Genomic DNA, 23449 nt, shown 5'->3' with positions numbered 1-23449 from the left:
TCTTGAAGGGCGCGATGTCATTGCTTACCATGCTACTTTACCCATGTCTGACTCTGCCATGTCGCGGTTCCTGGAGGTCTCCCTTGTTATGGATAGATGTCGGATCGAATTGAAATAACGTCTAGGATATGAATATGCAAGTTTTGGGAGTCGTACCGCTCCGTCCGCCGCCGTGAATCCATGCCTGTCTTTTGTTGTGTCTTCGTTCTTGAACCTTGTCTTTCAAACTCCAACGAACTCCAACTCGACCACCTCAAGTCACCTTATCTCCTGGACCCAAACATCTCCTTGCCAAAAGTGCCCTTGCCCTCTTTCTCCGTGACCTCTTCTATCGCCTTGACAAGATCGTACTGGATGTCCTCACTGACAACACTGTCCTTCTCATACTTCGGGTGCTCAGCCACAAACCGACGGATCCACTTTGCCGCTGTCCAAAGCGTGCCATCAGCGCGACGCCTGATCAGGTCAAGATAGCGAGCGAGATCACAGCGCGTCTCGACGTCAACGTTCATGCTGTCGAGATACGACTCCACGATGGGAATCAAGCCGGGGAAACCGTTAGTCGTGGCCTGACCGTTGATGATCTCCGCGACAGTCATGAGGCTGTACTCGCTCTCGACCGGTCCAAGCGGAGGGGTGGATGCGCCACTATCCACAGCCGGCGAGGTGGTGCCACTACCGCGCTTGCTGCCATTGACCGTACCCGGATGACGAGAGAAGGGGTCATTGCGGAACCAGAACTTGGACGAGTTGACAGCGTCGCGTGTGTGAGCAGTCTCCATGTTTTCGGTGACCTTTGCGATGGGGATGTAGAAGTTCAGATCGTAGGACAAGATGGCACGGGTGATCAGCACAATGAAGATGCTGAACGCCGCGTTCTCGAAGTCCGTAACCTGAATCTCCATTGGCCGGAATTCGACACGCCAGCCAATATCACTGCCGACTGGCGGGGGCTTGAAACGCATGTGCTGCCAGTTCGTTGATTGCAGGTTCTCAAAGTGGTCCACCTTGTCCAGATCAAGCTCCTGCAGATCTTCGTTGAAGACGACGATCGGGTCACGGATAAAAAGGTGCGCGAAATGAGTAGCAAGCAGATCGTCCATGCCTCCATCAACCAGGCGTTGCTTGAGTGCGGTATCAACGATGAGCTCTGGGTCGAGGTACTCCTTACGAAGCCGCGGATCCTGGGCGATGTAAGTTGAGTTGGACGCATATCTCGATTTCGGGATCCGCCAGCGGTCATTCTTCAGCGGCTTCTCTCCAAGCTCCTCTGCTGTACGGCAGTCTACGGCTCTGCTGATCTGGTTCCACCGCACATCGGTGTCGGCGAGGAAGCCTTTGTAGATGGGCGTGGCAGCAGTCAAGGCGAGCAGAATGGGGCCAAGAGGACTCAGTTGATCATACATCTTCCGGCCTTCTTCGATGTTTTTGGACTGGAAAGTGATTTGCAAACAGCAGCTGCCCATGCCGAAAGCCATGGCGTCCATGTAGATGTGGTTTTCCTTAGCGGCGCCATTGCGGACGTCGTCATCTTCGGGCCAGTTGTGCATGTCGTAGTTGACGGTGGGATCGTGGAACGGCCATGGTGTGCGCTCGTCCTTGAATACCGGCACGTTGATCTCGACCTTCCGGCCTCTCCGAGCCCTTATGTTTGCAGCAAGGGTCGGGAACCTTATATGGGGGTTCGCGATCTCATCCGGAACATACTGCGAGCGAAGCTTGGGACCGGAGGGAGGGTAGTAGGGAGTAATGTAGTCGCCCAGACCGAGGCGCGGAAAGGTAGTCATGGTGATGGGAGCCTCGGCGGGGTCCATGTGCTCCTTCGCGATGACGCGCCTGGAATGTGCTCAGCAAAGTGTCTCGCAGCAGCTTCAGGTTGACACCAACCTGCGTTTCATGTTTGGTTCGACATCGAGCAGATCTTTGAAGCCGATGCCCCATGGTTTACCGGGCGTCGTTTCCAGCATGAACCGCCCGAACTCGGGGTGAAAGACCGGGGCGGTATCTCCCTTCCTGTGGCGCCCATGTCAGTGCCTGGCAACCCCGCGTTACAACAGCCTCACTGACTTGACGTCGACCTGCTGCATGTCTGGCACGCCGCCCCCTTGTTCCAGCAGCTTCTCATCGGAGGCCAGGGCAGCCAAGATGTCTGCCTGGCGCAGGGACAGCTTCGCCTTGCGGTTCTCGTCATCGTAGGCGACGACCAGGTATTCGATCTGCTCCGCACTCAGCGATTGTGCCTTGCAGGCGCGGGTGGGCGGCAAACCTCGTCACCCCAGAGCATGGCGTCGCGCTCCTTGCCCTTGGCGCGGCGCCATGTGGCCAGCAATTGCTGCGTTGGTGCACATCAGCATGCGTCATGGCCTGGTTGGGAGGGCGCGTTGTTTACCTCTATGCCCCATTCGCGCACCTTGCCGGCGACCTGCTTTGCGTCCGGCCAGTCAAGAGGGGTACCGAGAGCTCTGGCGGCATGCGGGTCAGTATGGGCTGCAGGCTGAAAGGCTGAGTGGGCGGCTGGTCTCACAAAAGACCCATTTCGCTGGACCCCGCGCCGTCAGACGTCAACCTTCGTTTTCGCTGCGGTCCGGAGATTGGACCCTTCGCACTTGTGGTGGGGTGCGCAATCGCCGAGGCTGGCGCGGCACGGGAGACAGTGCGGTGCGATCACGCGGGCCTCTGCTCTCGCGCAGACGGGGAACGGTGGCAGGTGCAGACGGGTGCAGGCTTCACGGACGGGAGATGGTGTGGGCTTTGCTAAGAACTGCGCGCGGCAGGGACGGACAGCGAGCCGGACCGCAGCCAGGCACCTGAGGCTCCGCGCCGACGGACGGCATCGCGGGGCATCATGATGATGCGGCGCCGTTGCTGATAAATCAGCACCTATCGGCGGCCCAAGGGCGCGCACAGCGGGAGCACAGGAGCGCCCGGGACGCGCTGTTGCTGGCCGTTATCACGTCCGCACGTGCGCATCTGGGGGAGCGCCGGATCATGGACGGCATCGAAATTGGCCACGCACAGAGCCGGCAATCTTCATCACGACTGCGCGGCACACACGAGGCGCAATTACCACCGCGGACGGCAGACGGGCGATCATGACATGCTTTGGGGCGCAATCCGCGCGGCCGGCGTGCTTCAGACGCCTGCCCGGGGCTGCCTGGGGCTGCCGGGCACGCAGCGCTTGTTGCGCGTTCCTTGCCGGGGCGTTGTTTGATGAGCAGCGCCTGGGGCCAGCCCGCGAGGGTTCTGCGGGCGTGGGCTAGCGTCCCACGCCGGCGCCGAGCAATGCGAAACGAGCGGTCAAGGCGTCGCCTCAAGGCGTGAAACAGCTCGCCGTTGCGGCCACGAGACGGAAATAGATTACTGCACAAGGCGCTTTCGTGCGCTTTGTGCGGCACGTTCTGCGGTGGCGAGTGGCCGCACCCCAGCGCCCGCGATCAGCCTGCGGCCTGCGCCCCGCGATTGGCTGGCAGGGCCGCTTGACAGCGCAGCGCACTCACGAGACCTGGGCGTGCCCGCTGGCTGCATACGCGCCCGGCTCCAGTGGCTCGCGCGATTAGACGCCGGCCCGCCGAGCCCTCACCGCCCGCTCCCACTGGTCGGCGTGTCGGCCTGGCGGCGGCCGGCATGCGGCCGCGGCGACAGGCGGGCGCCAGGTGGGCGACAAGCGCACCAAGGAAACAGCGGCCTGCTCGCTGCTGCCGGAAGGACGCGGCGGCACCGGGGTGCTTGGCGCGTCGCGGGCTGTGGATGGCAGCAGAGGTGCGGGCCAGGCGCATGGGCGTGCGCGCAGGGAGCAGCGCTCAGGCCAGACGCCGGCTCCACCCCTGAATTGCTGGCTGGAATCGCCGTCCCCTTTGGGCGTAGCGCCGGCGCCGAAGCTTTCTTTCACCAACCAACAAGAACCCGGCCTCGCTCGCTCTCTGCTTTTCCTCCGCCCGTCTTCTCCCCTCCGTTCGCCGCTTTCTGGCCTTCTCGTCACCTCCCTCTTCTCGTTGTTCCTTCCCGTTCGCCCGCCCGCGTGATAGCGCCGCTGCGGTTGTCGTTGCCTTACATACTTAACTGGCCCGACCGCCGCCTAATCTCGATCCAGCGCGCCTGCGTCGTCGCTCCCTTGTGCTTTGCAGAGCAACCAGCACCGTCTAGTCTCGTCGCGACAAGCTCCCATCTCCCGTGGCCAGCTTTGCGCCTTTAGATTCCGCGTCTCTTTCCGCCGCTTCCTGTATTCACTTGCGTCCGCGTCGCGCCCAACACTCAGCTACAGCCTGATCCGACCCGGGAGCCCCACGCCAACCGCCTCCTAAGGACCCTGTTGCGTCACTTTCCCGCCGACCGCGACCTCGCCTTCTCTGCTTTTGGACTTCCTACTTTGCGATCCCTTGTGATCTCTAATCCTTAATTCGGTCCGCCTTTTCATCCTTGGTTACTGTGTCTCAGCGCGCTTGCCTGCCGCAGAGTCCTTATTTGTACCACCTTCGGCCGCCACCTTACCCGCGCGTCTTCGACGACACGTGCGTCCATCGACAGCGTCTCCGGCAGCCGTTCGATCTCTCGGAATCCGCGCGCCGCCGTTCGCCCGCTGTTTGCACTCGCAGCCTGTGACTCACGGCCACCCTCAGAGCTCCTTTTTCTCTCGTACAAAGCCACTATCCCTCCTAGGCCGTTCATCACAATGAGCATGGACGCTGGCGGTCTTGCTCAAATGACCTACAACAACAACTTCGCCTCCAATGGAGGCTTTGGTGGTCCGACCTCCTCCTTCGCTTCGCGCGGCAAGGGTAACCACCTGAAGCGTCTCAGCGCTGCCGCACCCCCGAAGATCGGTTCCATTAGCGAGCATCCCGTCAACGATCAGCCAACCCCCAGGACTAGCCGCTCGCACCTGCTCGCTGGTCTGCGCACTGCGCCCAAGACTCCTGGTGGAGTTCCCCAGTCTGCCCCGTACAATCAAAACCAGTTTGGCGGCATGGGTAACCCCAAGCAAGCCGGTTTCAATGCCGGTCAAAACTACGGTGCTCCCCAGACCGCCATTGGCTCTGGGTTCCCCATGGGTCATCAGAACCAGTATGGTCTGAACGCTGGTCGCCAGATCTACTCCCTTCCCGAGCAGGTGCTTGCTCCCCCGACTGTCCAATATGACCACGATGACTCCACCGACATGGACCCCAACTTGGCTGCTCAGCTCATGGCTACTGAGATGTACCTTCAGCAGCGCCAACAGCAGCTTCAGCAGCAACTTCTCAGCCTTACCGCTCAGCAGTTCGCTGGCTTGAACCTCAACGGCGGCAACATGCGCCCTCAGTACCCCATGACTCCCATGACACCTCAGTCTGGTTACTACGGCCAACAGTTCCAGCAGCAGCAGCAGCAGCAGCAGCAGCAGCAGCAGCAGGATGTTCATGCTGGCGTTCAAGTTATCTACAACCCGATCACTGGCCAGTACCAATACGTCACGGACCAGAACACGCAGCCGCCGCAACTCTCAGACTCGCCGCCGCCGCCTACCCCGAGCTTCACCAACTCGCCGCCCAAGTCTGGAACGCCTGTTTCCCGCCAGTCTCCTCCGAACGAGAGGCAGAACCCATTCGAGCGTTACTCGCGCAACTCCAGGAGCTCTTCGCCCCCTAAGAAGTCGCAGACGCCTCCGATTGACGTTACGCCTCTCCCGCCGCCTTCTGCCAATGCCTTCCGCCGTGGCCACAAGAAGAACGTCGCTTCTCTGACGCTGAACAACCTTGAGTCGGCTGCCGACGGTCCCAAGTCTGCCTTTGTCCGCTCCGTCGGTTTTCCCCAAACGCCGATGACTGGCACCTTCGGTCCTGGTCAGGCTCGTGCTGGCGAGCATCCTGCCCGCCAGCCGCGTGGCCCCCCGCCGCTGGAGGAGCTCCAAGCCGCTCCTACGGCCAAGCACGAGGGCAGCAAGAACTTTGCGTCCCGTCAGCGCCGTTCAGCCGTGCGCAACCTTGTGCGCGCTGGTATCGAGCGTCGTGGCGTGCGCAGCGGCAGTGGTGGCTGTGGTACGCCCGTCAGCGAGGCCGACCTCAGCTTCCCTGTTTCCTCTGACAATGACTCGGACAGCGTCCGCAGTGGCAGCCTTTCTGGCAAGCCTAGCATCGGTAGCCTCCGCGCCGCAGCTAGTGGAGCCATTGGCTCCGAGAGGAAGGCCTCCAAAGAGCGTCTGCGGGAGAGGACTGGAAGCGATGGCTGGACTGCCAACACCATGAGCAGCGACGAAGAACTTGTCGAGGTCGTCGTTGAGGAGTCCAAGGGCAGGAAGAAGACGCCGATGTTGGTGCTCACCAGCGCTGAAAAGCGCAAGAGCTCCATGTTCTAAGGAGCGCAAGCCGATCAAGAGTGGCAGTAGCTGTCGAGGAGATGTCTCGGCTCCGGTTGATCTGAGCTGTGATGACTATCTCGACAGCTTGTATACACATCGTGGCTGCCGAGCCGCAAGCTTTTTACGGCCTTTCATGATTACTCTTTTGCGTTGTTGATTCGAATACTTTCTTCGGTGGCACGATTGCTTTTATGTTCTCACTTGCCGACCGAAGTCCACATACCCCTGGGCTTTTGCATTTCACCTTCTCCACTGCACTTTTAACGTCCGATTTTTTCCTCCTTTTTTCGTCTAATGCACAATGTCTGGCTTTCTGGGTTGCGAAACTGGGAAATGGGGTACGGAACAGAGCACTTTCTTTGACCGAAGCGAAGTACACATGAGGGGCATGGGTTAGAGATGGATATCGGGTCCTTGAGTGCTCCTGCTTGGCTGAGCCGGGTTGGAGTCTTGAGAAGCTTCGCTCTTTCATCTCCCTTCTCGACTCTGTATGTTCTTTCTCTATTTTTACTTTGGTTGCGGTGGTATGGACACAGATTTGTTGGCGGATTGCCTGGTGGCGGCGCTTCAACAGAAAGAAAAACGGTGAAGTCAGCGAGGGCGGCATCTGGCTCTGGAAGATGGGAAGATGGTCGTCTTCAGCGGCCCCTGCCCATAGTGTTGGGAGGCTGCGGAGTCTCACTCCTTTTGCTGTTCACTTCGGGGTATAGGAGGGCGATTCCTAGGATGAATGCAATGTTTGATGTGAATATTGGCTTCCGTGCTTGGTGATCTGTGGAACCGTGTATATGAAAAATAGATGAAAGTCATCAAGCACGGTGAAAGCACAGAGGGAGAGCACGGATATAGGAGGTGCGTGCTCGGAGAGTAACGTCAAGGCTTGTACGTACCCGGGACGGCGGACGGCGGAGGGGCACCTGCACCCGCGAAAATCAACCCCGCTGCCTATTTTCGTCCCGCGACCTTGCGCAACCTTCCGCCATCTCACTTCCTTTGCTACCACGCTCTGACCCCACGAACGAAATTCATTCCGGGCAAATTCCAATCCACGCCATCACGCGCACAGCCCGTCGAATCTCGCATCCCGCGACCAAAAATACCCCCACCACCACCACCGCCCGCAATGGCGACCGTGGGCACGCACGACCTCCCGCGACTCTTCGCACCACCACCACCACCACCTTCGTCATCTCCCGATGCCGCCGATCCCTCCTCCTCCTCCACCTCGACCGCATCACCACCACCACCGCCCTACGAAGCCCCGCAAATCATAACACAAGGCGCCGAGGCGCTCGTGTACCGCACGGCGTTCCTCGCGCCGTCGCGGCCGGCGATCCTCAAGCACCGGCCGGCCAAGCCGTACCGGCACCCGACGCTGGACCGGCGGCTGACGAAGCAGCGGATACTGGCCGAGGCGCGGACGCTGGTGCGGCTGCGGCGGGAGGGGGTGGCGGTGCCGGGCGTGCTGGCTTGCGATTGGGATGGTGAGTCTTTTATTCTTTATTTTTTGAGTTTTGTTTGATTTTTTTGGGGGGGATTTTGGGAGGGAAGGGGAGGGAAGCGGTCAATTGAATGAGTTGCTGATCGGTCCGGGGGTTTTTCTGCTCTAGCTGGATGGCTGCTCATGGAGTTTATTCCTGGCCATACGATTCGCGCGTGCTTGGATCGGTATCTCCACGCGGCCGCCATTGCGTCGACGACGACGACGACAACGACGACGACGGGCGCGGAACAGCGGCTTCCTTCGGCCGTTGATCAAGGTGGTCGCGAAGGGATAGGAGCTGCTGCTGCTGCTGCTGCTGCTTCCGCGACGGATGCCGGGGACTTTCAGGAAGGCAAAGACAGCGTCATCGACGAGGACGCGGTGCCGGAGCTGTGGGACCTGATGACGCGGGTGGGGCGCGCGGTCGGCCGCATGCACAGCGTCGGCGTGGTGCACGGCGACCTGACGACGAGCAACCTGATGCTGCGCACGGCGTCGGCGTCGGCGGCCGAGGTGGCCGACGCGCAGCCGGAGAAGGCGCTGGAGGGCACGGTGACCATCATCGATTTCGGGCTGGCGGGCGCCACGCTGCAGGATGAGGACAAGGCGGTGGATCTGTACGTGCTGGAGAGGGCGTTCGGCAGCACGCATCCCGCGGCGGAACCGCTGTTTAGGGAGGTGTTGAGGGCGTATGGGGATAGCTACAAGGGGGCGAAGGTGGTGTTGAAGAGGTTGGAGGATGTGAGGATGAGAGGGAGGAAGAGGAGCATGCTTGGTTGAGGGGGGGTGCGGTGTGTCTGCAGATGACTTGGTGCTCACGGCTGCTGAGGTGGGGGCTTGGAGAGCACTGTTATCTTTTGTCATTGGATATCAAGAAGAAGAACAAAAATACCCGGAGGGCGTGTGTAGGCTACGAGAAGACGATATGAGAGAGTCATTTCCTTTTTCCCCCGTTCTTCTTTTCCTTCAACCGTATCTCATTCCAACCGCTCTTCGCCACCCCGTCAAGAGAATCCGCCCAGATACGACCGCCACGTAGAAGTGGCTCCATACCTCCCCCTAGACCTCCCTCTCCTCCGCCTCGTCCTGCTCCGCCTGTGCCTCTCCTCGACGACCCAGCCTTCCGGCCCGTAGTACACCCCTTCGTCCTCGTAGAAGCCTCCGGCGCCACCACCGCCCCTCATCAATCCCAGGTCCATCACTTCCCCCAGGACCCTGCCTCCTCCACGATGATGATGATGATGATGATGATGGTGATCATCGCGACTCAACCAAAAATGCTCTCTCAAGTCGTCGTCATAGTTCCGGTCACCATTGGCGTCACAGCCACCGCTCCGCTCGAAGTGGTCGGGCCAGCTGGCGAAGCATTCACGGCAGCAGGCGCAGTGGAGGCTGTTGCGGCTCTTGTGCGCGGTGAGCAGGTAGGGCGTGTCGAAGCGGTGGTCGCAGTGGCGGCATTGGGAGGAGCCGATGGTGGCGGTGCTGTGGTGCTGGTGGTGGTTGTGGCGGTTTTGGTCGTTGTCGAAGCGGGGGAAGATGGTGGGGTAGTCGGGGGAGGGGGATAAGGAGGTGGAGCGGTTGTTGGGGTAGACGTTCATGTGGATGGTGGCGTTTAGGGTGGCGCCGGAGTGGAGGTGGATGGGTGGGTAGCCTTGGGGGTGTGAGAGGTTAGTTGCGTGTTTGTTGTTGGGGTGGTGGCTCTAGGACGCACTGGAGTGGGTTTGGCCGTGTATTGGCTGTGTGGTGTATACTGCTTGGTTTAAGTTCGGGGCGGCTAAGTGCCTGGAGCTGCGTGGGGCTTGGATGAGCTGTTCGGGGTAATAGTCGATTCGCTCTGGCAAATCGAAGTGCGATATGCCATAGCGGTGGTGGTTGTAGGACGCGGGCAAGGCCATGGTCTGGGGCTAAACGACCGTGGTGATTGGCAGCTTCACGATGAGGACGAGAACGGGCACGAGGCGAGCGCGGACCGGGGCGAGCGCGGACCGGGGCGAAAGGTTAAAAGGCTCATGGAAGGCCAGCCTTGCGGGATCGCAGCTATGACGCCCCGATAGTGGGAGGGCTGTTTCTGGAGGGGGTTTTCCTCAGCCTTGCAGGACCACGTCAGCCGCGGTTGCAACCGGTGAAGGACAGGTGTAGCTGCAACCACGAGATGGCTGAGGCTGCCTAGAGGAACATGCAACCCCTGACAGGGTTTCCGTTGGCGGGTTTCTGAAGGAAGCCACCCGCCGCCGATGGCTAAGCCCACTTCAGGCAATGAGATGTATCATTATCCGACGCCGAAGGGGGGCTCATTGGGTTATCTATGGGGATATCAAATGCACTGATGGCAACAGACTGCAGTCTCACCTAGGGCAGAGTGTCGAGATTCTAGTTCGATGTTAATCGCAAGGAAGGCTGCAGTGGCTTTTGCGGGTTGTCCTTTGGAGTTTGCTCTGTCTGCAAGCCCTTCTCCAATGAGGCATACGTCGATCACGTGCAACGCATTGTGGGGACAATCGATCGACATGGCGGTACGTACTGAGCCAGGATGAGGATGGTTTCCTACGGTCAAGGAGAGGCTGTAGAGTCAAGGGCGGCAACGAAGCTGGAGGAGTTCAGTTAAGTAAGAGAGAGCGGGACGAGGATCGGCTAGACCCTGGCTGGCGGGATCGTGCGTCGTCGCTTCCCCGGCACCCGTGACCCCAGCACATCACCTCTGACGCCTACCCGTCCCGCCTCTGCCTTTCATTTCCCCAAAACGCGCCTCCGTCACCACCCTTCTCTCGCTTCTGCTCCCACGACACCCATCACCGAGTCGACGTCGTCCACGGTGCCAGCCGCTTTGGTGCCGGCACTTGTCCGGAGCAACCCCCGTCGCCGGCGCAGGGATCTGTTGAGCCTCACACCGCCCCTCACAGCGGAGAGGCCTTGCCTCCAGTCGTCCCACAAAGCACCTGCTTCACTCAAGTGACCCTTCCGACCGTGAGGCCCTCAATCGTCTGTCCAGCTAAGCCTGCACCATGGCGCTTGGTGCTTACCTCGCCCGGCATCATGCCGGCGACTTCGCACTCCACCCAGACGTTTGAAAGCTGCTCGCGCGCTATCCCCGGTGGCCCGCAGGCACACGTCCTTTAGGCTTAAAAATAAACATCTCCGCCCCCAATCTGCCAAGACGAAGCCACACCGCGCTCTGCTCCCGCCCCTCTCATTCGTCCGCCCGTCTCCACAATGCTGCCCATGGCTCGTCCTGAGGCTGCACTTTTGCCCAGCGTGCTCGGCCGTCTGTTGGTGGCTTGCTCGTCGTCCCATCAATTCCCCCGTTTGGGATTGGTGCCATGAAGGAATTGAAACCATGCTTTTTCGCTCCATCCCCAATAACGAGATAGATATGCTCCTTCCCCCTCCGCTCTCCTTCAAAGAGCCGCAAGCCTTTGCGCTTCCTTGACTGCCTTTGACTGCGCTAGCAGCATTTTGCACCTTCCTGTTGAGCAACAAGTCATACAACGGCCACAATGCGTGCTCAAGCATGGACACTGGCGCTTCAAGCGCTCCTCGCTGGACGGGTCTTGGCTGGTAAGCCTTGCAGAGCTTTACTGCGACCTGAAGTATGCTGACTGACTCGGAACAGACGATTGTTCCACAACTGTGACCATCACGACCTCGCCTCCTTCTATGGCCTCGTGCGCCACTTTCTCGGGAGATGTCGTGATAGCCTCGACTTTCAGTGGCGAGCTCAATCTGAGCAGTGTCGAGACAATAGCCGGACGTGTTATTGCGACAAGCGTCCCGAACCTCGAAGCCATCCGCCTGCCAGCAATCATTTCTGTTGAAGGCGTCGAAGTCTCAGATGCTCCCAACTTCAACACTTTCGACTTTGCGCTTCAAAGCAACGCCGACCACGCCAGCTTGGGCGATGTCGACTTCGAAAACCTTGCGTCATTCCCCGGCTTCACCTTCAGTTACGTGGGCGGCATAGCCAATCTCACCTACAACAACGTATCCAGCGACTACTTGTGGTTTTCATGGGAAGCGTCAAACGTCGGCATGGACAACGTTGTCCTGACGAATAATGCTCTTCTCGAGAACGTATCGATCCCCTTCGTGTCGGGTGAAGGAATATCAGTCACCAGCAACGACGTCATGGGTTATCTCGGCTTCGATTACATGACCGAGATCGCCCATGCAACCATAACTGCCAACCCGTCCATGACCCAGGTTTGGTTTCCTTCTCTGACGGCCGTTGCTGGTGACTTCATCCTGCACGCTTCCCATAACGTCTATCTCGATCTCAACTCGACGTCAGTACCACCAACCACCACTTCCATGCCAAACGCTAACAAGTCACAGTCTGCTCAAGAGCGTCGGCGGTAACGTCGAGTTGACAGGAGACATCAGTTGGTCTTTCGACGAAGACGTCGTCGTCAACGGGACCATGACGGTAACCTACGACGAGGCCGCAGGCGACGAGTACAAGTGCGCCGAGATAACGCCCGGCGTGCTGACCATCACCTGCAACGGCGAGGTCCTCAAGGCCGCGTCGACAGACACGGGCGGGATCGTCACCGTGACGGCCGGGGCGGGCAACGGCGCCGCCAGCACCCGCGCCCAGTCCGGAACCGCCGCCGCCTCGTCGTCGTCCTCGTCCGGCCTGAGCTCCACCGTGAAGATCGGCATCGGCCTCGGCGTCGCGCTCGGCGTCATCGGCATCGTCGCCATCATCGCCGCCATCCTGCTGCTCCTGCGCCTGCGCAAGAAGCGCGCCGTGTCCAGGGACGGCACCGCCGCCGGCGCACCACCACCTCCCCACCTGGGCCAGCAACAAGGATCGAACATGGAGTCGGGCGAGCAGAAGCAGCCGCCGCCGTACGCGGCGCTGTGGCGGGGCCGCTCGACGAAGAAGCACGGCGCCGGGTCTGCGGAGCCCATGATGCAGGGCGTGCCGATGCAGCAATATCAGCAGCAACAGCAGCAGCAACAGGGACCGCAGGAGTTGCACGGCAGTCAGGGCGTGGTGGCGCATGAGCTGGAGAGCCCGAGGTTGAATCCGGCGGGCTTCTCGCCGATGATGGCGCAGGGAGGACAGCAGCAACAGCAACACCCGCCTGTGGAGATGGAAGGAGATCAGAATTGGAGGAGGTCGGAGCTGATGGCCGAGCCTGTGGTGCTGCAACAGCAGCAACAGCAGCAACAGCAGCAGCAGCAGCAGCAGCAGCAGCAGCAGTGAGGTGGAAAGAGGACAGAGAAAAAGTGGTGGATTTTTCACGACTGTGTAAATATTATGATACCCGTAGAGGATGGATATGTATTAATGATCAAGGGTTACTGCGGCCATCGCAGGTACTTAGATATGAGAGAGCAAGGTCTCTGGTTTTTGACTTCTAAGTGTGTGTAGGTTGTTGTCTGTTGCTCGGGAGAAAGATGTGAGTGAAGAGAGGAGTTGGCGTAGAAGCGTGGTCTGCATGTGGCACGTGATTCGTTGTTGGGGAGGGGGGGAATATTCCCCAGCGGATATTATCGCTACCTACGGTAGGCGATCTGCCAAATCCACCACGACCATCATCGAACGACATTCGCCACGAAGAAGACGAAGACGCACTGCCTATGAAGAAGAACGAAAGCTTTGTGGCGTTCTGGCAGCAGCTACGGTATATACCCCCAAACGTTCCCAGTCACTTCAACCCGGTAAGCTGCTGAGTAGCACTCATCACTTCAAACAATCAGAATCCCAACTTCACAAATTCTTAGATACTATGAACGAGATTGAGATAATGACACTCCACCTTGTCAGTTTAGCGGGTTGTCAGCCAGCGATGTCCCAGGGTCATCCCTGTCTCTCCGCTTCGACCTCAACACCACCACCTCACATTCACGAGAACAACAAAACAGCACAAGCAGGCGCACAATCCATCTGACAGAACCAAAGACATCCATCTTTCATAGCATATTTACATGCGTACTACATTACATACATACATAAATCCATACATTATTTTTTTCCCTCGATTATACTACTCGGCCTGCTTCCTCCTCCTCACAGCAGACAGAACAGCACAACAGCCGACACCAACCCCGCGACGCCGCCAACCACGGGCGACATCACACCAGCAGCGGCGCCCTCATACGGCACGGTGGGGTTGCTGGGCGTGGCAGCGGCGCCGCCGCCCGGGGTGGTCGCGACGACGGGCACGGTGGCGACGGGCGTCCAGCTGGTCAGCGTGACGGTCGAGCCGTTGCGCAGCGTCTCGGTGAGGATCTCCTCGCTGGAGATGACGCTGCTGGGGCGGGGCGGGCTGCCGGCGGCGCCGGGGGTGCTGGGGCCGGGCGTCAGGACCGCGGCGGGCGTGGTGGGGACCGGGGTGGCGGGGACGAAGACGGACGAGGGGACGGTGAGGGAGGGGGTGGAGGCGAGGTCGGTGGGGAGGGAGGCGACGGGGGTGGAGCGGTGCGGGGTGGTGGAGGCGGAGGCGGGGGCCGAGGGCTCGTCCGAGGCCTCGTCGCAGGAGACGTCGCCGGCGACGATGGAGGAGAAGTCGGAGCAGGAGAAGGTGGCGGAGGGGGAGCCCGAGATGTCCCACGAGCCGCCGACGGAGGTGAGCGAGTCGAAGGTGAAGTCGGAGAGGGAGGAGAGGTCGAAGGAGAGGTCGCCCTCGACGGATTCGAGGGATTCGAAGGCGATGGTGGAGAAGCCGCAGTCGCTGATCTTGAGGTCGCCGCCGACGGACTTGAGGGAGGAGAGGGAGAGCGAGTCGAGGTCCCAGACGCCGCTGATCTCGAGCGAGCCGCCGATGGTCTCGAGGGTGGAGAAGTCGAACGTCTCGAGCCAGGAGTCGGTGATGGTGATGGACTCCTCGATGCTGGTCAGGGAGGGGAAGGAGAGGCCGGTGGCGTTGGAGATGGAGACCTGCTTGGCGCTCTCGAGCGAGGGGAAGCTGATGTCGACGGCGTTGGTGTTGCCGCCGATGGAGATCTCGTCGCACGAGGTGGACGCGACCGAGACGGACCAGAGGAAGTCGTTCTCCTCGATGATGATCTTCTCGGGCTCGAGCACTTCGAGCTCGATGCTGGTCAGGTACGTGTCGCGGATCTCGACCGTCGAGCACTCCTCGATGGTGCTGCCGAAGTCGACCTCCCACAGCAGGGGGAGCGAGGACAGGCTGAGCGACTCGATCTTGTTCAGGGCCGGGAGATCGAAACCGGTGAAGAGAGGGGCGTTGGAAAGCTCGAGGCTGCCGATCGAGCTGAGCGAGTCGGCGCTGAAGTAAGTGAGGGTCTCGGTCGAGTCGACAATGAGCGAGCCGGTGATCTCCTCGACACCGTCGAGGCTGATGGAGCCCCAGGTCTCCTCGGAGATGGCAATGCTGCCCTCGAAGGTCTTGCAAGAGGAGATGTCGAAGACGTCATCCACGCCGAGGGTGAGGACGCCACCATCGGGAGCCGAGCAGCCTGATGCCAGGTTAGTGTTGTTGCAATGGTACGACCCGAGGTGAGAGACTGACCACCAGCAGCGGCGGCAGTGCCGGCAAGAAGGCCGGAAGCGGCAATGGAACGGAGCTTGGTTGAGTAGACCATTGTGAAGTGAGTGGATCAACAAACGATTGGGATGAAGAAAGCTCTTGCCCTCTCAAGCACTGCCAGCCGGGCGCAGAGGCTTTTAACTCTAAAGTCGCGGTCAGCGAGCCGACTCCGGTGAACGTGCTGAGCTGAATGCCAGCGGCGTCTGGCGAGTCCGAGCGGTGGGTACCAGCATCGCCATGGTCGCTTGGAGCTCGGCCGCCGACGCTGCACGCAGATCGCCGACAAACCACCACCGCACTTTCAGCCTTACTTTCATGCAAGGCATGGGGACGGGGACTTGGCAGCTGGTTGATCCTCGCGATAATGGGGATTCCGAGGACACGATGCGGCAGCTTGGAGCCCATAATGGGCCTGTGGATGCCAGCGGATGCTCCCCTCCAGCGTGCGTCTTTTGCTTCTCGGCTCGTAAACGCCCCGCTGAGGGCTCAATGGCGTGAGAGCTTCAGGTGCGGCGTGTCCGTCCACAGTGGGGTTTGCTGCGGAAGAAGTGCTTCGAGAACTGGGCCAGAACAGCATGATCCCCAGATTTACGCCACATTAGGAAAGCCGTAGCCCGGTTCCGGGCGTGGTGGCGGAATAGGGGATCGCGGGTGGGCTACTGTGTCCCCGTATAAGGAGGCACGTACCGCGGAAGATCGGGAGCTTTGAGTCATGGAGCTGAGAAGCTTTTCTGTATGGTCGCCACCATTAGTAGACCTGGATTGACTTTATCGTCGTGGCTTGAGCAATTAATTTAGCAAAGAACCGGTGAGCGGCTCGCGGGGTCGGAAGAATCATCCACAAGGCGAGGGTTGGAGGAGAATGGAGCACGAGAGAGCTTGCACGGTATAGAGAACAACTGCACAGCTGCGCGAAGGTTCCAAAGCCAAGGTGCTGACGGTCTGGCGGTCAGTGATCCGGTGTGATTGGTCGGAAATGGCGGGTGTTGCAAACGTGCCTGAACATCCGCGCGCACAAGCCAAGCAAAGTTACCGGAGTGGACTAGCGCATGTACTCGATGGGGTAGGCCAGCGGTGAAAGGCCCGAATCTTTCAAAATGGCGGTATCCCTGCATGATGGATAGGGTTTGCTTTTTTCCCTTCTTCCGCCTACAAGCCTGATGTTTGGTGCGAGGCATTGGCTCACGGTTACCGCACATTCCAATGTGTATGCAAGTACCAGACGAGTTCTGCTCATAGCATGCAAAGCAAAGGAGAATAAAGATCGGAGAGATGGAGCAAAACAAGGCCAGCTCAGACTTAACTGATGAGGGCTTATAGACAAGGAGATGATCTCACGAGACCACTGTTTACCCCTGCGTCAATGCTGACACTCTCTTCCCTATGCACAACCTTCCGGGCTCCCGTACTGCTCCGTCTTTGCTTAACAGACACTTACTACATCACCTTGCCATGCCCAGCTGGCATGATGGCTTCAGCGACGGGTCGTTCCTGAGGCAAGATACAAGCCAATTGCGATACCTTCGTCCGTTGATTTACTGAGCATTGAAGCTGAAGGGTTGGACGTTGTTCTGGCTCAAGCTGCTGTTCGGGCTATGGGGATTCTTTCGAGATTGTCGAGCTCCGCAGCAGGGTCCATTCTCTGTTCAGAGTTGAAGGTTCCTCGTTGTCGGGTGCACCCGAAAGAAAGGCTCCTACTCTCTGATCACCGGAGCCTTCATATGGTCTGGTCCCCGTTGTAGAGCTCGTCGAGCTTATGAGATACTGTGACGAGCCTATCCAGATGAACGAAACGGACACGGTGGTCTGCTCTCGAGTGCGAAACTAGCATTGTTGCTATTGCTAAGCTCTGGCACAGTGGCCACCTTCAAAACCTCAATTACGATATCTGGAGGATGTAATCTCAAATGTAGATCAGGATTGCAGGATGAGTACCGGGCCCATTTTATACATACCTGGAGAGAACAAGCTTTCGGGTTGTATCGATAAGGAGAAACGCACAGATTGCGTCGTCAAAGCTCTGTCTGTCAAGCGACCTATGATAGATGTTAGAGTGCGATTCCCTGTTGGCGTTTTATCTGATGCGGTCCGTGGCGCATATCTACTCTGCAGACTTGGTGGTCGACGATCCCAGGACTACTCCAGCACATAGACTTGGGCCACTCACTGGAGTCTGACTTAGGGCTGCTCTGTACACAACAAGATCAAAGCCACTGCAATCATTGTTACGAGAGGTAGGGTGGAGGACGTTGGAGTATAGTAAAGCAGCTCTAGTTGACGCTGGATATGCGGAAGAAGCAATCGCGCTGCGCCATGTCCGAATGATTCATAAGGTCGTGGCCTACTTATTAATATAATAGGTTGAGTACCCTTCGGGCTCTCAGTCATGGAGCTCAGCTACGGCAAAGTAGCCCTTATTCTCCACAACACCTCTGTCCTTAACCACGGCCGTATACTTCACCACCCACTGCGGTGTGACATCTCCCTTTAACCCATCCGACGAGCCATCCGGGCCAGCCAGAACACCAGCACCCTTCTCTCCAGGACCCAACAGCTCCCTCACCGTACCGGACGGGAGGATGTTCGTACAGTCATTGTGCGTAAGCAACTCGATCCCTTCTTGCTTGGCATACAGTATCAGCGGCTTCGGCACGACGCAGCAATCCCGCACGTTGATCTGATCCACGCTCGGCCTCAGCCTCGCCTTGGCCAAAAACTTGGACAGCCGCTGCGAGCCGAACTCGGACAGCCCCAGCTTCGTGATCAGGCCCTCGTCGTACAGCTCCTCGACGGCGCGCCACGTCTCGATCATGCTGTCCATGTCCTCGGCGCCGCTGCCGCTCTCCGACCCGGACCCGCCGCCTGTAGGTGTGCCACTGCTCTCATCGGCGTCCGAGTCCTCGTCGTCGGCGTCGAAGGCGATGCCTGGGAAGGATACGATGAGTAGGTCGATGGAGGGGACGTGCAGCTCTTTCAACACGAGGTCGACAGCGTTGCGGGTGTGAAGGATGCGCTGCGCGACGGGCACGTGGGGCAGGTAGAACAGCTTCACGGTGATGTCATATGCGGCGCGCTCCTCGTTGAGGCCTGACTGTGAGAAGTCGAGGGCGGGGATGTACAGGTCGGCGCCGTCTTGGGAAGTCCAGGCGCGGGAGGACGGGGCAGGAGAGTCGGGGAGAGAGGTGCTGGCGCCTCCGTTGGTGGTGGCTTGTTGGTTCGAGGAGAAGTTTGCGCGGAGGGAGGAGGTGAGTTCGGTGTTGGACTTCTCGTGTAGATTCCGGCGGATGGTGGAAGGGCCGCCGCCCATGATGTTGCTGGTTCGCCAGGAATTAGATCATTTGCTGGGGAAAGCGGGCTTGGAAATATGCGCATACGCCGTGGACAGGATTAGCCTCGTCATGGTGCTAGTGGGAGTGGGGTCAGTGTTAGGAATGCTGTCGGCAGGCTTTGATTGAGAGAAGCGCGTGAAGGCACGGCGCGGGTGTAGGACTATGTGCAGGGAAGATTGAAAGTCGCGAGCCTGGCGCGAGGTGGTTTCTATGCGGCACTGGCGAAAGAGTAGCGCGAGGTCCGCTTGACGGCGGTGGAAGCCGGACGACAGAGATATTGTAAGCAATCAATCCATGGGGCCTGCCGGCGGAGCGGCGTGAAGCCGAGACGGCGGGGCGGCGACTGGCCCGGCGGGGCTCTTCCGCGCCGGCCGCACGTCTTGGCGTGCTGCAGTCCAAAGTCGAGGCCGGCGGCCCTGCCCCAAATTACGTGCGCCAGAGCAACCCCCTCCGTCCATCTTCAGTCTCTCCATTTGCCGCGACACCGCCATGGCGATCAAGTGAGTGCGGCAATTCGCCTCCGAAGCAGGCAGCAATGCTGATCGTCGCAGGTACCTCATTCTGCTCTCCCGCCAGGGCAAGGTGGTGCGTCTTCCAGGCAGCTTTCTTCGCAGCTTCGGGCCCGACTGATGGCATCCGCAGCGCCTTGCGAAATGGTTCACCACTCTGTCCCCCAAGGACAAGGCCAAGATCGTCAAGGATGTCACCCAGCTTGTCCTTGCCCGCCGCACCCGCATGTGCAACTTCCTTGAGTACAAGGGTATGCCACCTGGCCTTGGGTCGCCCACCCTCCTACGCCCCTTGCCGTCCAGAGGCTGAAGCTCGCCGCGCGCAGACACAAAGATCGTTTACCGCCGCTACGCCTCTCTCTTCTTCATCGCCGGCTGCGACTCCGAAGACAACGAGCTCATCACCCTCGAAATCGTGCACCGCTACGTCGAACAGATGGACAAATACTACGGCAACGTTTGCGAGCTTGACATCATCTTCAACTTCCAGAAGGCCTACTTCATCCTCGACGAGCTCCTGCTCGCCGGAGAGATGCAGGAGAGCAGCAAGAAGAACGTCTTGCGCTGCATTAGCCAACAGGATAGCCTGGAAGACATGGAAGTGAGTAGACAGTTTCTATCTGCATATCGCGGGAGGCATGGCCCAGGTGCGGCGGGAGTAGACGCCATGTCTCATGTCGTTAAGATGCGCTTCCCCAATGCATCAACTCTAGACGGTGTTAACGAAAGCTTTAGGTCGAGGACGACGGCGTCACCAAGATCGGTTAAGCCCTGGGTAGCATGCTACTGCGAGTCTTTTTAGATACCCGGGCGTGGCTGTCGTACCTTGTCTCATCGCTTTTCACAGGCACCTGGATGCATCGAACGTTGATACTGATGGACTCGAGCAGGACGCCGACTCCATTGAGGATAAGATCCGTCAGGCTGGAATGATTTAGACGCGGTGCCGCGCCAATCAGCCTCATTTCTTCTCAAATGTTCTCTTGATGGAACACAGCCAAGGCATGCATCGGCGGGAGTTAAGGTGTTTTCTCGGTTCGTCTGGGTGCTGGAACTCGAGGGGAGCTCCACAGTTGTATGATACCTCCAACGCCCTTTGCCGCAGGCAAGGATGTACTGGCGCTTGGACTTAGTACCTAATGAAGCAACGAATAACTGTATCAACTGGCCTCGAGGAATCCTCGTGCAGCTAACTGCGCTCATTGGTCCGCTGAACTGCCTCAAACTAACGACCAGCACCAGCACAAGCACCAGCACCAGCACCAGCACCGCGGCAAAGGACGCTATGCTGTTCCGGCTCACAACCAGCCTATAGAATACGCCACAACGATACACGCGGTCCGGAGAATCAGTCCCGATCGACGCACTGACTGCAGGATTGCACGCCGCACCTACTCGCGAGCTTTTACGGGCGTCATGGCATGCCAACGCCGCATCAAAGCCGCTCAAGCAGACACGTTTATCCTGCGGCGGACTGGCTGCAAGCAGCGTTCCTCACATGGAGCGAGAACGGCCCCTTAGTGGTGGATGGCGGTGCAGAGCTCATCACGTGCAGGACCAACTTGGCACCAGGCGCTCTCCACTTTCGGTCCCGTCCAGGCCCCCTACATCATCACCGCTCCACCGCTCCACATCACCCCCGATAAGGCGACGAACATACCATGCCGACCAGCTCCGTTAACGCCAGTATCACCACCTCCGCATTCCGCCGTTAAACATCCCGAAAATAGCTCGCACAGCGCACGAAGCTCGGTCTCCGTTGCCAGCCTAGAGCGTCCTTCGCGTGTCAGCTTGCGCAGCACGTCCTAGACAACACGATTCTCCACATTCCCCGATCCCGAACAAAGCAGCGCCGCCTCCTTCTGCCCGCGACGACGCATTTCCCACAACCCAACATCCTTTGCGATCTCTACAGGATCTTCCACCTCTTCAACACGCCCAATAACTCCGGACAATTCGACTTCGCACAACCATCACAATGAAGGTGCGTCTCCTTCCCCTGAGCCCAGCCCGCATGCATCCACTCGGACAGCTATCGAGCAGCTCTGTGAGGTTACCGAGAGCCTTGCGCGCGTGCTGAGGCCGGTGGGCAATGTGGATTAACGTGGATTCAGTATCTACCGCTACGCGATTTCGAAGACGTGACAAGCGCGCTCAACTTCGACACACCTGACTGCCACGTCATCGGCGGCTGCGACCTGTACACGACCAAAGCCGCCGGAAGCGACAAGAAGCTCTACAAGACCATTGAGCACTCGTTGGAGTCGCAACATGAGTCGGTGCTGCGCTTGTCCGCCTCGCTTTCCCCGCCGCAGGCGCAATCGCTCGCCGAATCCCTGAACCTTTCACGATCCAGTCCGTTCGGCCCCCTCAGCCAGATCTCGAGTCGCCGCACATTCGCCTACCTTATTGCGACGCTCAATGCCAGTCATCCGGACTACGACTTCTCGCACATCCTCCGCCCGACCGATTTCCGGAAAGAGCGCAGCCTGCGCGGTGTCATGAACACGATCGACACAACACTCTACAATCTGCGGCCGCGGCCGTCGAACGCGATGCTGGCAGTGCCACCATCTAGCTGGTCTGGCGGCAACGGCGGGTCCGGGTCGTCCGGCACGCGCACTCCCGGCGGACACCACGTATGGAGTCCGCGCATGTGGAAGATGATTGACAACGAGATGAACCTGCGCGACTGCGCCATCTACTGCTACCAGCCCGAGGAAGATCCGTTCGACGGCGAGGAGGGCTCCATCTGGAGCATGAACTACTTCTTCTTCAACAAGCACCGCAAGCGCGTCTGCTACGTGTACCTGCGCGGGCTGAGCATCATGTCGCACAGCCCCGCGGTGCGGGCGGCGGCCGCGGCAAGCCACCACCTGGGATCCGGCGGCAAGCGCGGCGCCGGCCACCACAGCACGCTTTCCATGGGCTTGGAGTCGGCTGACAAGCGCGCCATGTACTGGCTCGGCGACCGCGCCGAGGGCCGGAGCATATCGAGCGGCTGGCCCGACGACGACGATGATGTCATGGTCATCCCGTACCCGGGCGACGACGAGGTCGACGCCGACGAGGAGCTGATCGACTACGTCGAGGAGGAAGACGAGGACGAGGAGCTCGAGGACGACGAGATCGAGCGGCAACGCGAGAAGAGCGCTGTGCGCGACATGAGCGAGCACATTGCCGATACCATGGAGGTCTAAAGGGGGGAGCGGCCGAGGGGGGGGGGGAGGGGGACCAAGAACCGCCGAGCACGGCACGGCACGGCACGGCAGCGGGCTGAAGGGCTGAAGAGCACTGACGATATACGTGTTCAGCCGACGTTGCCGATGGACGGACGGGGGGGGCAACGGTGTGTGGAGGCTTTCCCCCCCACCACCGCTGCACGATTGGCCGACGAAGCTCCGCGGCCGAGACGACGGGATACGAAAGAGCTGAGAATCAATCATGTTCAACACCGCGCGGTCGGTGTCCCTATGACCGACCAACTAACGATGATGCACATGTTTCCATTCATCATCACACTCAACGAATAGCTAATGTCTTGCTGCGCACTTGTTGTTGCCTTTGGTCTGTTATTTTTGTTTTCCGCATTGTTTGCACTCATCATCGGGTAAGACGCAGGGCGCTCCGGCCGGTGGGAGAGGCTGCGAACGCTTTTGTGTTTCGAAAGATACCCAGATGCCACTTGTTATTACTGTTCTTCCCCGCTTGTTCTGTTCTTCCTTCCTGCTTGTTCCTCGCAGCTCCTTGTTGAAGGCTGTCTTTCTATTGCTCCGCGCACGTTCTGTTCCTGTTCATCAATTTTTTTGCGAGTAACGAAATCGAATCCACCGCACGAAGTACGCACGGAATACGATACGTACGGCGAACATCGGCGTTCCTTTTCATTCAACATCGGGTTCTGGTGCGTGGGAGGCACCGGTACCGAACGCCGGAGATGCGATCGGGGATTCCTAGTGTATATTGTTTTGGGTCAGTTTCAGTTGAGTTCCACTCAGCCTGGTCTGAATTGGCTTTTCTTTTCATTGGCTTTCATTTATATGCATATGCCGAGCTGGGGATGGTGTGGCGGCCGTCCTGAGTTCGGCGCGGCGTTTTTCGGGAGGCTGAGGAGCGGCTGGTTGGGGGGTCAGGGTTCTTTTTTGTTCTGTCTGTTTTGTAGGCTGTTTAATTGATGTCTGATGTCCCATCTTCCGTGTCTCTGTGGCTAGGCTATGTGCTGAGGTTGCGTGGGGTTGAGGTGTGGCGCGAGATTCAGGTATAGGGTCACGAAAGACTGGCGGGCATTCTAAATGACC

At 59.2% G+C, this 23449-nt stretch overlaps 8 protein-coding genes across 8 annotated transcripts; 5 read left to right on the top strand and 3 right to left on the bottom strand.

Annotated features, from left to right (window-relative positions):
* Positions 1-263: 263 nt before the first annotated feature.
* On the bottom strand, positions 264-2535 carry BKCO1_3200038 (glutamate-cysteine ligase; the record flags this gene model as incomplete). The annotated part of the gene is made up of 6 exons (XM_020274427.1): positions 264-1836; positions 1888-2013; positions 2068-2216; positions 2267-2332; positions 2390-2462; positions 2525-2535. The coding sequence occupies 6 exons, from the start codon at positions 2533-2535 to the stop codon at positions 264-266; spliced, it is 1998 nt and encodes a 665-aa protein (XP_020129483.1).
* A 2134-nt stretch (positions 2536-4669) lies between these two features.
* On the top strand, positions 4670-6331 carry BKCO1_3200037 (uncharacterized protein; the record flags this gene model as incomplete). Its single annotated transcript, XM_020274426.1, has 1 exon — positions 4670-6331. One exon carries the CDS (start codon positions 4670-4672, stop codon positions 6329-6331), a length of 1662 nt encoding a protein of 553 aa, XP_020129478.1.
* A 1126-nt stretch (positions 6332-7457) lies between these two features.
* BKCO1_3200036 (serine threonine-protein kinase bud32) lies at positions 7458-8597 on the top strand (the record flags this gene model as incomplete). Its single annotated transcript, XM_020274425.1, has 2 exons — positions 7458-7818; positions 7945-8597. 2 exons carry the CDS (start codon positions 7458-7460, stop codon positions 8595-8597), a joined length of 1014 nt encoding a protein of 337 aa, XP_020129479.1.
* Positions 8598-11311: 2714 nt separating this feature from the next.
* On the top strand, positions 11312-13023 carry BKCO1_3200035 (uncharacterized protein; the record flags this gene model as incomplete). The annotated part of the gene is made up of 3 exons (XM_020274424.1): positions 11312-11372; positions 11428-12097; positions 12147-13023. 3 exons carry the CDS (start codon positions 11312-11314, stop codon positions 13021-13023), a joined length of 1608 nt encoding a protein of 535 aa, XP_020129480.1.
* Positions 13024-13830: 807 nt separating this feature from the next.
* On the bottom strand, positions 13831-15368 carry BKCO1_3200034 (gpi-anchored cell wall organization protein ecm33; the record flags this gene model as incomplete). The annotated part of the gene is made up of 2 exons (XM_020274423.1): positions 13831-15242; positions 15296-15368. The coding sequence occupies 2 exons, from the start codon at positions 15366-15368 to the stop codon at positions 13831-13833; spliced, it is 1485 nt and encodes a 494-aa protein (XP_020129481.1).
* A 2325-nt stretch (positions 15369-17693) lies between these two features.
* On the bottom strand, positions 17694-18620 carry BKCO1_3200033 (gamma-cysteine synthetase regulatory subunit; the record flags this gene model as incomplete). The annotated part of the gene is made up of 1 exon (XM_020274422.1): positions 17694-18620. One exon carries the CDS (start codon positions 18618-18620, stop codon positions 17694-17696), a length of 927 nt encoding a protein of 308 aa, XP_020129474.1.
* Positions 18621-19131: 511 nt separating this feature from the next.
* On the top strand, positions 19132-19919 carry BKCO1_3200032 (ap-1 complex subunit sigma-1; the record flags this gene model as incomplete). The annotated part of the gene is made up of 5 exons (XM_020274421.1): positions 19132-19142; positions 19194-19227; positions 19285-19402; positions 19478-19752; positions 19887-19919. The coding sequence occupies 5 exons, from the start codon at positions 19132-19134 to the stop codon at positions 19917-19919; spliced, it is 471 nt and encodes a 156-aa protein (XP_020129475.1).
* A 1210-nt stretch (positions 19920-21129) lies between these two features.
* On the top strand, positions 21130-22351 carry BKCO1_3200031 (mitogen-activated protein kinase maf1; the record flags this gene model as incomplete). Its single annotated transcript, XM_020274420.1, has 2 exons — positions 21130-21135; positions 21266-22351. The coding sequence occupies 2 exons, from the start codon at positions 21130-21132 to the stop codon at positions 22349-22351; spliced, it is 1092 nt and encodes a 363-aa protein (XP_020129476.1).
* Between the last annotated feature and the right edge of the window lie 1098 nt (positions 22352-23449).

The sequence above is a fragment of the Diplodia corticola genome (assembly GCF_001883845.1).
Source record: "Diplodia corticola strain CBS 112549 chromosome Unknown scaffold32, whole genome shotgun sequence".
Lineage (NCBI taxonomy): Eukaryota > Fungi > Ascomycota > Dothideomycetes > Botryosphaeriales > Botryosphaeriaceae > Diplodia > Diplodia corticola.
This window is presented reverse-complemented; position numbering and strand designations above follow the sequence as displayed.